The sequence below is a fragment of the Mastigoproctus giganteus genome, chromosome 1 (assembly GCF_048544385.1).
Source record: "Mastigoproctus giganteus isolate SK-2022 chromosome 1, ASM4854438v1, whole genome shotgun sequence".
NCBI classification, from domain to species: Eukaryota; Metazoa; Arthropoda; class Arachnida; order Uropygi; family Thelyphonidae; genus Mastigoproctus; species Mastigoproctus giganteus.
Window position 1 is genome coordinate 18791900 of NC_143575.1, and position 15041 is coordinate 18806940.

The window sequence follows — 15041 nt, forward strand, 5'->3', positions numbered from 1 at the left end:
CAAATGTCTAAGCAGTTAAATAATGTTTGAAAGAAAAGCGTGACAAGGTCTGAATCGTATATTTTTCAACAGTTAGTAAAAGAAAGATAGATTTATGGGATTACAGAAGCACATTTTCAACCTCCAGTTCATTGTGTGTTGATGTTATCCACATTCTTTTGTGAAGGAGTAATCAGTTTTCTCTTATTGATTTTAGACGTGGCACTTATCCTTGAATTCGGACTTCGAAGCTGTATAAATAAACAAAAAGCTGACAGGGTATAGAAAACTAAAGAATTATGACTAACACTGGATGATACAGTGGATCAAACGTCAGCTATCCTTGACTAAAACATGTGGTAATCCTTGCACGTCTGTCAATTTGATATCTACCATGAAGAAAGAAAAAACGAAAGAAAACCAGAAGGAAATTAATGGAAGTTTAAAGCGCACTTGTTACCGTATATAAAAAAGAATTTAAAATAAGAGGCCTCATCAAAAAGTTCGGGGACCGGCTTTATTTTGAAATTGCAGGGTCACGGCGAGTTGCAATTTGTTGCAATATGCTTAGTGACTCATCTTAACATAGAAGTGCATGAGTAACACGTTTGTCTGCAGTCAGTCTGAATTAGAGTGAGTTGAATAGGTATTTTATGTGTTTCATTGCATTTTAAAATAAGTGATTTTTACTGAGGCAGCGAATTTGCATCAGATTTTGTTTCAAAAACGTGCAATGAAAATTTAAGAAATGTTAGGGGCTTTCGGAGAAGATCTGATTTGTTGTTCGAAGATTTTTCAGTGGCTCGTAGTTTAAAGGGAACCACTTGCTGGTACTCCAAAGGTGATCCTCCTACAGAACGCGAGGATCATCTTTGAACTTTAAATTCACTTTCAACTTCAAAATCAAGTGATTCAATCGTTTGTGTTCGTGATGTGATCAGGAGTTTAACCAACCGCGAGATTGCGTGAAATTGACATTTATAATAGGATATGTCAATCAGTCTTAACACAAGATTTAGGCATGTGACCTGTTTCAGCCTGGAAACCCATAATTATGATCATAGAGAGCGATGAGTTTTCGCATGTCAGCATCTTCGTCAACGTTCTGCTACTCACTCATACTTTGTTTCTTCTAAGATTAATGGTAACGAATCATAGGTTTATGGCTATGACCCAGAAACAAATGCTTAATCCTCTCCATGGAAGCCTCCATTTTCTCCAGTGCCTTAAAACGCAAGATAATCTCGATCAAATATCATATTTTTGACTCACGGAGCATCGTTTGTTATAAATTTGCTCCGTATGGTAAAACAGTGAACCAGGAGTACGACAAAACAGTTCTACGGCAATTGCGCGACGTGGTTCAGAGAAAAGGTACAAAGGTTTCATGCAATTGGCACTTGCATTATGACAACACCGCTGTATGTTCGAAGATTTCCATTCAAGAATTTCTTGATGCACATTTCATCATTGGGGTCTCCCACCTGCCATATTCGCTGGATTAAATCCCTGTAATTTTTTGTGTTTCCCAAGCTTAAAGATCCCTTGAAAGATCGCAGATTTTCAAAGCACTGAGGAAATTATTCAGAACGCGACACAAGAACTATTTTCAATTCCAAAAGAAGCTTATCGGAAGTGATTCTAGAAAAGTACTAGAAGAGCTGGATGTTGTTGTTGTTGTTGTTGTTATTTGGTTTTTAGGAGCATTAGCAACTAAGGCCATATTGCTCCAGGGATATGCGGTAGTCATTCCCTGACCTTTCCGCATCCTCCGTATTTGGTGGTTACGAGCTCGAACCCCGGTCTAATCAAGAAGCGTGCGCTACGCACTGCTGTGCCTGCCCATCTGGCTACGAAGGCGCCAGAAGAGCTGGAATAGGTGTATGTAGTGTCAAGGCAACTACTTCGAAGGAGATCCACTCGAATTTCCTTAAGCTCCATTTCCCAAATATTAGTTCTGTCCCACAAATTCATGATCACATCTCATATGACTTTTTTAAAGAAATATAAAATGTATTTATTAATATGCGATACTAACAATTATACTGTCAGTATTCAGCGTAATTTGATTTAAAGAAAATCAATTCAATTGACACCATTCAGCATATTGGAGTAATGTGGCAACATTCCTCAAGTTTTTTCTGAAAACGATGAAACTTCGAAAGAGTAGCGATACTAATTCGACTCCCTCTTAATGTTCTTGGAGCTATTTGCGCTCTTAACTATATATGACAAGAGTCTGCTTGCAAACAGCGAATAAGACACGTATATCGCTGTTAACCTTGGAAAATAATTTTTTCAAAGTTAGAAGGTAAACAGGTTAACCACAGCATTATTTGGAACTTTGCGTCAGAAAACTGACATGCAGCATTTAGTTCATTTCCTTACACAGCAGGTTTTAACTGAATCATTTTATCGGAAGGTTAAAAAAAAAAACTAAAGGAATCGTTCCTCATGGTAAATATTGCTTATTATTTTGTTCCCTGTCTTTTTCTTACTGCGCAGCCATTCAAATGTTGAAGGTGATTTCAACAGACTGATTAATGGTTGAATGAAAAGTCCATATTGCTGAATAAAGAGGAAGACACAAAAGATTCTTCATCGAGAACCACACGGTTGATTGAAGACTGAAGATCGATATTTGGTAAGGAAGTCACTTGTATGGATTGATTCGAACCATTCTCCTCTAACAAGGTGAAGGGGTTACCTTGACCAAGTATTAGAATTTTTAGATGAGTGGAGATTACATTTGAATGTTATCACAAAGCAAAGCCATAGAGATGGTGCTGTGAGAGTAGCACTGTCTATATGGACTGCCAAAATATTAATATAATCTGCAATAACATGTATTTCTCATAAAAACAAAAGAGAAAATTAAATGAATATGCTTTTCAATAATATACTCGTGTCAAAATTTAACTACAAACTTTTGAGATAAAGAAAATGTTTTTGATACAATTTCATCAAATATTCTGTGGAAGAGTACTATTAGAAAAACGAATAATATTAAGTTTAAAGGAAATTTGCCTCTATTTTCATGGAATTCAGGATTCTATGATACACAATTTAGATATTGAATAAGTGGCATTATCATCCTGGATAATCAAAGAACTTTCAACAAAGAACTCTCATATTGTTCACAAGGATGATGATAAATCCTTTTGGTAATGAATCCCAGATGCCTTACAAGAGTAGATCGTAGCTCGTGGAAGATTACAGGAAACCGAAGTGTGAGAATTTATCTCTCTAAAGCTTCCCATAAGTACTCGATCGGATTTAGTTCTGGAGATCTGCTTGGACATTCCATCCTAGGAACATCCTCACTTCAAGCAATTCGTGGATCGGATTAACCTCACGCGGAAGAAAATTATTGTCTGTGGAAATCAATTTAGGAACTAGGGCACCTCTCAAAATCCTCGTCTTTGCTCTTCTTTAGAATTAGTGCCGAAGCAGATAAGACTGCATTCGTGGCTGGCGCAATGATTACAATCACCATTTCTTATATACCATGTGAAAAAAATCTGGGCTTCCATCACCTAGAGATGGAAAGAGTTTTATATCAATGACTTTTTTTTCATACCGTAACCGAATTAGTCGGTATGTGATAAGTAGTACATATTTTATCTGCTGAATTTTTTTATGAATTGCATTAAAATTCGAGTTCTTTTTGGGATGGATAAACAATGCGCATCTCTTTGCGATTCCAGAGCCGGAATCGCAAAACACCTACAATAAACAATTTGATCATATAAAATACCTGTAAAAATAAAATTTGATCATGCTTGGCGCCCTAGAATCAATCGAAAGATTCAGTAATTCCTTTCTATCTGACAAAGTTCTTTTCTTCCCTTATAAACAATAACTCTTTCGGTAATGGATGTAAGGTAACAATCTGGATCTCTAATTCAATTAAACCCTAAATTTCTGAGCATTGATTCTATCCATTCAAATTGGATTAATAAAATATATCTGTATCAAATATCGAATTGAGTTACACATGTGCGATTATGCAGCTGTTTTTAAATAATATGCGATATCATAAAGGTAATATGGATCCGATGAAGATCGATCTTCATGTAATTCTATTTTCTTTTGAAATAATTAATTTCTCCAACGGAACAAAGAAACTGACTGGCTCAAATTGATTTTAAAATACCAAGGATAAATGCCAGAACTCATTTTACATCTGTCATCGTTCAATTTAAAAGCAGTTTAAGGAAATTGGTTTTAAATTGAATGATAGTAATTGCCTCAGTTCCCATATCAATGAATAGATGCCTTCATTAATCAACCAAATGGTGTTTCACCTCTCTTACTTGCTTTAAAAAGCAGTTGTTGTTTTTGCATCAAGGCAACTAAGGCCACAGGCATCAGCATTGTATCTGTAAATTGCGTATATTCATAGTCGGCGTGTTTACTTTCCAGATGGAAGTCCATAAAAGTTCCTCCCTTAAGGATGGATTCAAACTTAGGCCTTTTCCACACAGGAGAGCGATTTTAATATATTTTAATGTTTTAAAGATCTCATTGCAGTTAGTTTTCATCACAAGAAGTAAACTTTTGTTTGCGTACTGTATTTTAGATATAGTTTATCTAAAATAGAGTATTGAAAATAAATTAAAAAAAAAAACATTAGTATGAATGTCATGGACGAGTTTGTTCCAGTGACATGTGGCATCTTTTTTTGATCCCCTCACCCGATACATTTCTTGGATTTCAATAAAATTGAGACCCTGAGGGTGCATTTGGAAATAGACATTTTTATGTACAATGTCTGTGGAATCAATGCCAGTGAATTCGTTATTAATTGCATTTTATAATATTTTTCTAGGGAAGAATATTAGTTTTCTTGCATTAAGTTGCAAGCTTTATGAAAAAAATATTTTTAACTTAAACCTCGATGCTTAAGGACATAACTAAATCTATGAGGCATCAGTACGTATGTATGTATTCGCATATGTTTTTCAGTTGGTAATTGATTGTTGGAATAATCTTCCATCTGGTGTTATGGAGGTGGGTATTTTGAATAAATTTAAGAAACGATTAGATAAATTTTTTAGTGGATGGACAGGTGAAGTTGGTAGTTTCTTTTTTTTTTTTTTGGCTGATGCTGCATACTATTGAATCCTTGCATCATTTGCCACTACTAATAATAATTCAGCCACATTGTGGAAAGATACCATAAAAATTCCTGGCTTCATTTACAGGATTCTAATTCAGACATTTTCTACCCGGTTGAGAAGAGAGTAATTATTACCAGTGGGCTACTCGCGAGGAACTTATGAGCAGAAAAATATTCTATTATTATAGCTCCAGATTTCCATAAATAAAATGGACATATTTCCATTTATACTTTAAATCCGAGACATTTACAACATTAGTGTAACTGTTTTATTGAAAATAATACACCCAGGGTTAGTCGGTGCATGGAAGGTGCAAGTGGTGCAGTGCACCTAGGCCCCAGACAGTAAAGAACCCCACTTCCCAACAAATGGGTCTCCTTCAGTCTCAGAAAATGAAAACTCCTCTTTGCTGTCGTTTTCCTTAACAGTAATTCTCGCACTAGTACTCCTTGAATTCTAGGATCAGTCCGATGTACAAACTCAACAGCTGACAATGGATCATGCACTGTTTTTGGTAAGTGTACGTAATTTGCGCAACAGCTGAGTATATTACTCCAGGATCATGCCCAGCCTCAACAATAAAGTTAATGATGAGTTTAAATGCTAGTAGGATCACATTTGAACTTCTTTACTGTGCGTACATCTGCATCCATGCAGTAAACGGCGCATTTCTTCTATGGCTGAAGGAAAACAGTTTATCTCACTGCACAGTACCAACTGTGGAACCCAATAAAGGTTGCACAGTTGGTACTGTCCTCCCCATACCGGGTGAAAAAGACCTGAGGTCGAATTCTGTCAATACCGCGAAGAATTTTTATGCTTCCTTTGCACACTGTGGCTGAGTTAGTCGGTTTCAGGCGCGGGTAGCATGGTTTTTTCACCCGGAAACTCGGGTTTTTCGTCGAGCAAAACGATAAATCGACCAGAGAACATGTAATTTACAAGCATCTTACGTATTATAAGAAAACCAAGGGGAATGTCTTTCAGAGCACGCTATTAGCTCTTTTGCAACTAACTTGAAATCTGATGACACTTCCATCAGTTTTGTTTTCAGGAAGTAACCTGTAAAGTGATTATCCATATTTCATATTTATGATATATATCATAGCTCCGAAATCAATTTGAAATTCTTATTTATTTTCAAGGTGCTTTTAGAAGGGAAAGCGCTAATAAATAAATAATATTTGAAATCAAATATTATTTATTTATCCATACAAACGGTAACAGAAAGTCAGAAATTGCTTGTGTTCATCGCAAATCAATTCTAACTTTAAAACAGACCACCAGAATAAACTGGCATGCAAAACAAAATCATTATCTGATGTTTAAACATTCATCATACGAAAACTTTATCTAGTGATGAGAACGTGGTATGTCAAAATAATAAAGTAAAAAGCAAACAATTTGCATTTTAATCGGAGGTTAAAAAGCACTCCCAGTAAAAAAAAAGAACAACAAACAAAAAAAAACCCTAATATATTACAGGTTTGTCATTTTTCTTGCAAGAAAAATATACTAACTTTTTCTTCAAAGGTGCTGGAATCCAAAAAATGTCACTTAACCATCTTATTTGCATACCGAACTCCAAAACATCTGCGTGTATTCCTAGATTTTATTAAACCACTAAGCTCTTTGGAGAGTAAAAAATATAAAAAACTTGTCGTAGGAATGAGGAAGCTGTTAAAACCATCACATTGGCACGAAAAAAGTAAGGAGACCGAAGTGTGAAGAATGTGGAAGGTGTTAGTACTCAAACGTATTCACTGCGATTTAGATATTATTTCAAAAAGCTAAAGTGTAAGATATGGATCTTCGACTCTATATTTTTTCCTTTGGTGAAATGAAAAGGAATAAAAGAGGTTCTTGTTGAGTTTTAGGAGAATTAGCGACTAAGGCCATTTTGATCCATGTATATTGTAAATTGCGAGTTCTGTGGTCGATTTTCTGTTTTTTGGATGAAAAACCCGAGAATTCCTCGCTACCGTCTTCTGAAACTGACTAACTTGGCCAAGTTAAGAAAAAGCCTCATAAAATTCTTCCCCTCATGGACGGTGCCCGAACTCAGGTCTTCTCCACCCGGTATGAGGACAGCGACGCTATCAACTATGCTACCCACGAGAGTTTAAGGGGAAGTGAAATGATTGGAGACGTACGAAGTCGGTAAATTTGCGGAAGAACAGCACAATTTGGTCTCTACACGGAAACCTCAGCCTGTCTACTTCAAACGGAATCTGTTCACTTCCAGAAATGATAGTGTCTGTCATGTGGGATCTTTAACTGAAAGACAGTTCTGCAAAAGCAAGGCGAAACTTTAGATACAAAAGGAGATAACACGATCGTCAGCACAAGAGAAAAATGACACGCAGTAAGCTAAGCTGAACAAACTGTCTTCATTACTGTTTCCTAATATTGTGTGAACGCTGATTCTTTGTTCGGAGATGCCTTCATGGATAACCATTAATCACCGAAAACTTGATTAATGAAGAAGCCTTTCCAGCAATTGATTCTGGTATTGGAACAGTTAGTAGTGTTGGTTTATTGCTTTTGCCAGTGACGTTTAAAAGATGAGTTCCTATCAAGTGTTCGAAGAAATGATTGAAATTTGTTGCTGTTGAACAAACTAATTTAAGCTCGATAAAGTAAATCACCTTACTCAAGTTGTATTTTGATACTAATATTAACTGAATAAAGTAAATTACTTGTAATTCAATTAATTTGCTTAGATGGAGCACACAGCTCTATTTGAACTTTTGTATGAATTTTTCAAATAGAGCGGTTCAGATATAATTAAGTAGTGAAATTAGCTTTTCAAAATGGTCTGCACGGTAAGTGTGCATATTACTGTCCTGTTTGAGTGTAGATGTGCGTTAAGAGCCAGAGCGAGTAGGGCTATGAGGCTTCACTATATTGTGTCTCTAAATTAAATGTGCTCTAGCCCTCGTGGGTATTACAGTTGGTAGAATCGCTGTCCTTCCCACACCGGGTGTAAATGACTTGAGTTTGCGTCCCATCAATGATGTGAGGAATTATGGGGCTTTGCAGAACGTGGCTGAGTTAGTCTGCCACGTTCTGAAAAGTTTGTATAGTCCATCGGTCTCAGGCGAGGATAGCATAGTTTTTTTCTCCCGGAAACTCGGTTTTTCCTCTAGCAAACAGAAAATCGACCACAGAACACACGCATTACAGATAATATACACATATACACGGAGCCTTAGTCGCTGATGCTCCTAAAACCGTATTATAACAACAACAACAGCATTTAGTCTGTGGTCTATTTGCTCATTTGCTGGACGGCGCTGTTTCTTGTATCCTATCTATCTTGTGAACTCCTCTGACCGTTTGGTCGTCCCAGAGTATAAACAGAAATAACCGATTTTCTGGGAGAAAATACCATGCAATCTTCGCCTGAGACCAATTAACCCAGCTACGCTGTGAAAGAAACCAATAAAAATATCTCGCGTTATTGACAGGATTCGAACCCAGGACTTTTCCACCCGGTGTGGGGGAGGACGGTGACGATATTGTGCTATCGCGCAGACTCGGGTTGCTTGAAGTCGGTGAACGTGGAAAATCGCTCTTCACGTGGGCCGTGTTGTACGAATTGTAGGATGGTAGTAGTCAGGGCGAGTTCTCTCGTCGCCAGAGTTCTGAAGGCGCTGGAGGACGTTAATTTCAGCAGATCTATCGGCGATTTATCGATTAGTCGCAGGATACATGTCTATCACTACTTGCTGAATTTGAAATATAGTGACGCCAGACATAGCGCGGTCTTCTCACCAAGCAACATTAACTGAATGAAAGAAATCGCACTTTCGACGTTCACTACTTCTTCTGTTATTGATTGGCGTTGTGTAGTCTATCAAGTACATTAATATCTAAAGACACTTCGACGAGTAGAGGTCGTACTACCATCTTACATCAGGAAGTCTCGTTCATGTCATCGACAGAGTTATGACGGTAATTTCTTCCTTACGTAGATAATAATTCTAAAAATGTCCCCAGCTGGATATATACTCAGTGTCCACTTTATTAGGTACACTTAGGAACTGTCATTTAGGATATTTCGTTTCCAGAACCATAGCAGCCATTCGTCACGGCATGGACTACCTAACTTCCGGCAGCGTTCCAATGGTGCACTGGCCTGTACACACTGGATGGCATCTGAAAATTCCTGCAGAGTTGATGTAGTGATTCTTGATATCACTCAGCTCTTCCGTTGTCATCCTGCACATGTCTTTTGGGATTGAGGTTCGATGAATGGGTTGGAATGAAGGATGAGAAGTCCTCATGATATTCTTCGAACCAATCCAACACGATGTAATCACGGTGGCATAGTGCATTATCCTGCAGAAAGTAACCGTCACCCAAAGCGTTGGAGTGGATAGGAATTCAACACGTAGCACCTTATGGCGCTGGTAGCTTATGCATCGTAAATTCTTCTATCAGCAAGATGAGACGCAGCTGGTTCCCAATTATATTTAAATACAATCTTGCAATTAAGCTTCGAATCCGCTGGAATTAATGGTTAAACTAACTCTTTGCAAAACATGTCCCAGGTATATAGGGTGTTGTCATCAAGTATGATGGGTCAATATATATATATATATATATATATATATATATATATATATATATATATATATATATATATATTGTTGCCGTTATGCATGATGGGTCGACAGCTTTTGTGCTCTTGTAATTCCACTAGCATGACGCGCTTGGAAAGGGGATTTGTTGGATTGCCAAATCCTTTCACATTTTGTTGGCATCCAGTTCTGATGATAAAAAGCCCAACCTTGTTGTAATAGGATTTTACCATCATCGGCAACTAAGGCCATATTGCTCCGTTTACACTGTCTGTAAATTAGGTGTGTACCGTGGTCGATTTTCTGTTTGCTGGACGAAAAGCCCGAGTTTTGGGAGGAAAAAACTTGCTACCCTCGCCTGAGGCCGACTAAATGAGCCATGTTGTGAAAAAGGTCCATAATAATCCTCATGTCATAGACGGGCCTCGAAGTCAGATGTTTTTCACCCGGTGTGGTGAGGATGGCAATCCTACTAACTCTGCTACCTACCCAAGAGGGCATGTTGAAAGTAATTTAATCATGTTTAGTTAAAGTCAAGAAATGTTTTGAAAAATATAACTAAATTCTATCAGCTGTTTCCATGCGACCTTATAATGTACCTAATAAAGTGGGCACTAAGTGCATAAAATTATCAGTGGGGAGAATTACGCGCCGAGCAGTGTAAGATAAACTTGTACAGATGGGGTGTTGCTGAAAAAAAGTCGGTGCTGGTTGTAATTTCGCAGTTGCGGACAACATTCGTAATTGGCAGACCGAGAAGAAACAGATATCATTGGCTTTTCCATGCAACCAACAATTTTGGACAGCTTTGTGTTTTGATAAATCAGAAATTGCTTCCAAAAAAGGTCACAGCAATGATTCTAGATCACTTTTGTGATCTTGGAAGGTCAGTCATGTCATGTCATTATCGATTGCGCTAAACAGAGACGAGCAGCTGATGGCAGAGCACTCTGTACATCTCGAAATCAATACTTCTTACATGTTGCTTGAAATACCAGAAGTTTGGCCAAATGGTACAGCAAAAAAAAAATATTAAATGTGGCTGACACTGCACCGAGATAGCATTTTTAAATTAGGAAGGTAAGAATTTGAAATAATATGAGCTTTTCTTGTATGACCCTCCTACGGACGTGATACTCCTATGAGAAAAATCTTAGGTTTGCTTCAAGATGTAAACATAAAGGAACATAATGTAACTTATTCATATTTCGTTCAGATTTTATCTTTGTGTTTGATATAATGCAAAAAAAATAGTGCGTTACTAAAAATAGTAACATTTAATAAAGTAAAATATGAGAAAAATTATATGTTGATCTGACGACTCACCCAACTTATCCCGATAAACTTACATGTGCCATTGCATACTTTTCAGAGTACAGTATATACAACTTAATCGCAAAATTATTTTCACTCTTCTCTAAATTGTGTATCTCCAGCGTTAACTTCAATATAATTCATCAAACGATATCGAAATTCTTCCATTGTTTTAGTACTCTGAAAAAAAATCAAAAAAGCAACAATTGTTTAGTTAAGTATATCGGAATTGTGTTTCATTTATTAAATAAAACGTAAGAAAACATATCCGATTCAATACTTGTGATTTGTATTGTTATTGGATTTTAGGAGCATCGGCGACTAATGTTATATTGTCTGTAAATTGCGTGATCTGAGGTCGATTTTTTGTTTGCTGGACGAAAAACCCCGAGTTTTCGGGAGAAAAAACCATGCTTCCATCGCCTGAGACCGACTAACTCAGCCACGTTCTGAAAAAGGCCCCTTAAACTTCCTCATGTCATCGACCGGCCTCGAACTCTGGTCTTTTCCATCCGATGTGGAAGGACTGCGATCCTACCAACTGTGCAACACACAAGGGCATGTTGAATGGAATTTAATCATGTTTAGTTAAAGTCAAGAAATGTTTGAAAAATATAACTAAATTCTGGCTAATTACTGATATCACTCTTCGTATTCTGCCACACCGCGCAGAAATGGCCTAGGTTAGAATCTCGTTGAGTAAGGAGATCTCGATTAAGAGTTGCATGGTTGCAAATCTGGGAAATTCGGGTTTTTCATCCAGGAAACAAGCCAACCGATCTGAAAATTGTCCAAATGCAGACATCACTTACTGACTTCTAAATCAAATTTTGAATATAAAACATCGTCTATGTTTTATATTCAAATCTGATAATTGAACGAATAATTTCTGAGATGTTCGAGAGTGAACTTTGATTTGGCTGGTCTCAGCCAGAGCTGCAAGGTTTCCTCCCTTGTTTTCATCGTGAAAATAGACAAGCTGGCTTTAGAATAAGCACCATTTACAAATTCGACACTTTAACATTTCACAGCCTGAGCTATCTTGGTGGTACCTCAAATAAATCTACCCAACTAGGACGGTGTCAAGTCACTACATGAAAAGGTTTCACCAGTACTAGAATTCCTTCCCCACTACACCACCCAGCCAGTTGAGTGCTGGCGTCAGGACAGGATAATTTCTTACCAAGACCATGCATCCAACCCAATCCTGCACCCTCTCATCTCTCAGTAGAGGCAACTAATCGTCCTCATAGTTCCATGGCTTTGGTCCCTAATGGGAATTTCTTAAGAGGGACATTGCTTTAAATGATAAAACTCGACTGCTCTCGAAAAGAAAACTATGCAGGCTGCTAACCACGGAAATACTAATTTGGTCACGATGCAAACAAGTGTACAAAAGTTAATCCTTCCAGAGATGAAATGTTCCTCAAATTTGGCTAGCGATTGGCATCGAACCTAAGATTTTCCACACGATGGAAGTACAGCATCCAAGCTAAATGTGTTAGCCGGTAGCAATTTTTCAAACTGAATACAGAATGATTGATATATTTTTAAAACTTTTTCATGAACGTATTCCTGAAAAGGGTTTAAATTAATTACCATTCATTTGAACCACTTACCTTTTATGATTTTCTCATTAAAACTGAAATTAAATGTGATAATTTTTGGTACTTTTGCTTAGGAAGAAACCAAGATAATTAGTTATCTGTATGCCATAAAAACATACCTAAACTAAATTATAATGCATAATTACCTCAGGACCAACGTAGTAAGAACAATTGTCAGAGTTCAGATGGGGAATCGGTCTCACGTTAAGCATGGAACTTCCTGTGAATATGAAGGTAAATATTAATGTGGGGACATCGTAATTAGGATTCTATGATATGCAGTTCAATACATATAATAAAATTCTTTCAAGGAAAAACTGAAGAGTTATAAATCTGTCAAATTATCCGGTTAATCAAAATGCATACCATGCATTGTTTTTAAAGAGTGTATTTCACAATGGTATAGGGTTTGAAAATCAAGTTACTAAACTGAGTCAGTGGGATGCATATTGTACAGTGATCGGACTGCATTCGTTATACGAGGTAATTTGAGTATCATAAGTCGTATTTACGTCAAGCATGAAATTTTGTTTCAAGTTGGAGAAAAGTGCGATTGAAACCGAATTGGTAAACATAGTAACGATGGTATCGCTATGGATGGCAACGATCCTCTATCTTGCTCGCGGTTTTTCATTGGTTTGCAAGGTTTCAGGATTTTCGTGAAGACCTGAAAGACGAGAAGATTGCCAATGTCCAACAACGCTTCTCATGCTTCGAGTCGAAGCATGAGAAGATCTTATTCGAGACGTTGATAATCCCTACTTGCCCAATTTCAGTCGTAAATGGTGACGAGTTGTGATTTCGAATATGATATCAAAAAACAGTCAAAGAACAGAAAGGCGATCAACATGCTCCGAGACGCAAAATATTTCGTTTTCAAAAATCAAAGTGACCTTGATCATCCTCGTCGATAGCAAGAGAATCATTCATAAGGAATTTGTTCCAAGAAGTAAGACAGTGAAGAAGGATGTGTGTATATAAGCACCAAAGCAACTAAACCTATGCTGTGGTATACTTCGTTCGAATAGTTTTCATTCTTTGGTGTGTTTGCCTGTTTTCCTGATGAAAATTTACGTTTCCAGAAGATAAAATCATGTAATCTTCGCTTATGAGTATTAAGCATAAGTTTTCGATCGCTTGGTTAGAAGAATTCATCGAGTAAAGCTCCAGTCTTGAGAAAAATGGAGCTGGTTCCTGGAGATGTATCCTCTCCTTTTCCTTTACTTGAATAAATAATAATAACTTAACATCCAATTCGATGCTGATAATCAAGGGTTTTTGATTATCACAACTAAACACACCACCTTTACTCTTCTGATTTGTCTCCCTCGTACTTCTTACGTTCCGAAATCAAATTACACTGAGAGAAAGACGATTTGCCGGTATATAGGGCATTAAGAGAAATGTAACACAGAAATCGGTAATGGCCAGTTCAAATACATTTAAAAATGTTTCCAACTCCTTTATAAGCGATCTCACGGTTGCTCAAGTAATTACTTTGAAAAATATTATTAAAAGCTGTGTTCTTTAAATTACCCGAATTCTGGGTGGAAAAAAACCTGAGTTCGAATCCCGTCGATGACGCCAGAAATTTCTATGGGACTTTTCACAACGTGGCTGAGTTAGTCAGTTTCAGGTGAGGGTATCATGGTTTTTCTCCTGAAAACTCTAGTTTTTCGCCCACCAAACAAACAAATCGAACACGCGCAATTTACAAACACTATATACAGTGCAATGTGGCTTAAGTTGCTGTTCGCCTAAAACCTCACATCAATCAGTCCTATGAAAGTACCTTGATCCCAAATCAGCTTTTGTTCAAACCTTTCAAAGAAATATAGAAGCGTTTTACAAAAGATTTATTTTCACTAAATTTGCCAAAATTAATACTCTTGTGCGAAACATAAGCGCATAGGACCTCAGCCAGCAAGTCGTGGAACAAGTTGCCACGCAGGCTATTGAGGCTGACAGTTGGAATAAATTCAGAGGTCAACTGGATGGTTACCTATGTGAGGAGGGAAGCATATAATTTGTACTTTTTTTTCTTTTTTAGTTATCTTTTCCAATGCCTGCTTTTTTTTCCCAGTTCAGCAAAAGCCTGTGGCTTCCTTGCATTATATCGCGAATAGTATCACTATCAGGGCGCAAAGTCCTCCTTCTGAATTGGAGCATTTGCTAATGCACTTTTTCTTCGTCTTTCGTTTCCTGATTAGGAATCTTAAGCTAGAAGTAGCCGAGTGGTCAGGGTCAGAGTGTCGTAACACACGAATTTGAACTGACCGTAGTTCTCCTACATGACTACTAAATACGGACATAATTGTATTCTTCTCACAAATGATTTATTTGCATAAAAATAATTAGTTGTAAACACCTTTCACTCTGTGGTCGTATCGGAGTATGAACAGGAACATTTTTTTTCTCTGCTGATGGGCTTT

At 37.2% G+C, this 15041-nt stretch overlaps 1 protein-coding gene across 1 annotated transcript in view; it reads right to left on the reverse strand.

Annotated features, from left to right (window-relative positions):
* Positions 1 to 11095: 11095 nt before the first annotated feature.
* The window catches only part of LOC150090601 (minichromosome maintenance domain-containing protein 2-like), a 45727-nt gene continuing 41781 nt past the window's right edge, over positions 11096 to 15041 (reverse strand). The window contains exon 16 of the mRNA XM_090386768.1: positions 11096 to 11182. Within this exon, the coding sequence (XP_090242894.1) occupies positions 11096 to 11182 (87 nt within the window). The remainder of the gene's footprint in view (positions 11183 to 15041) is intronic.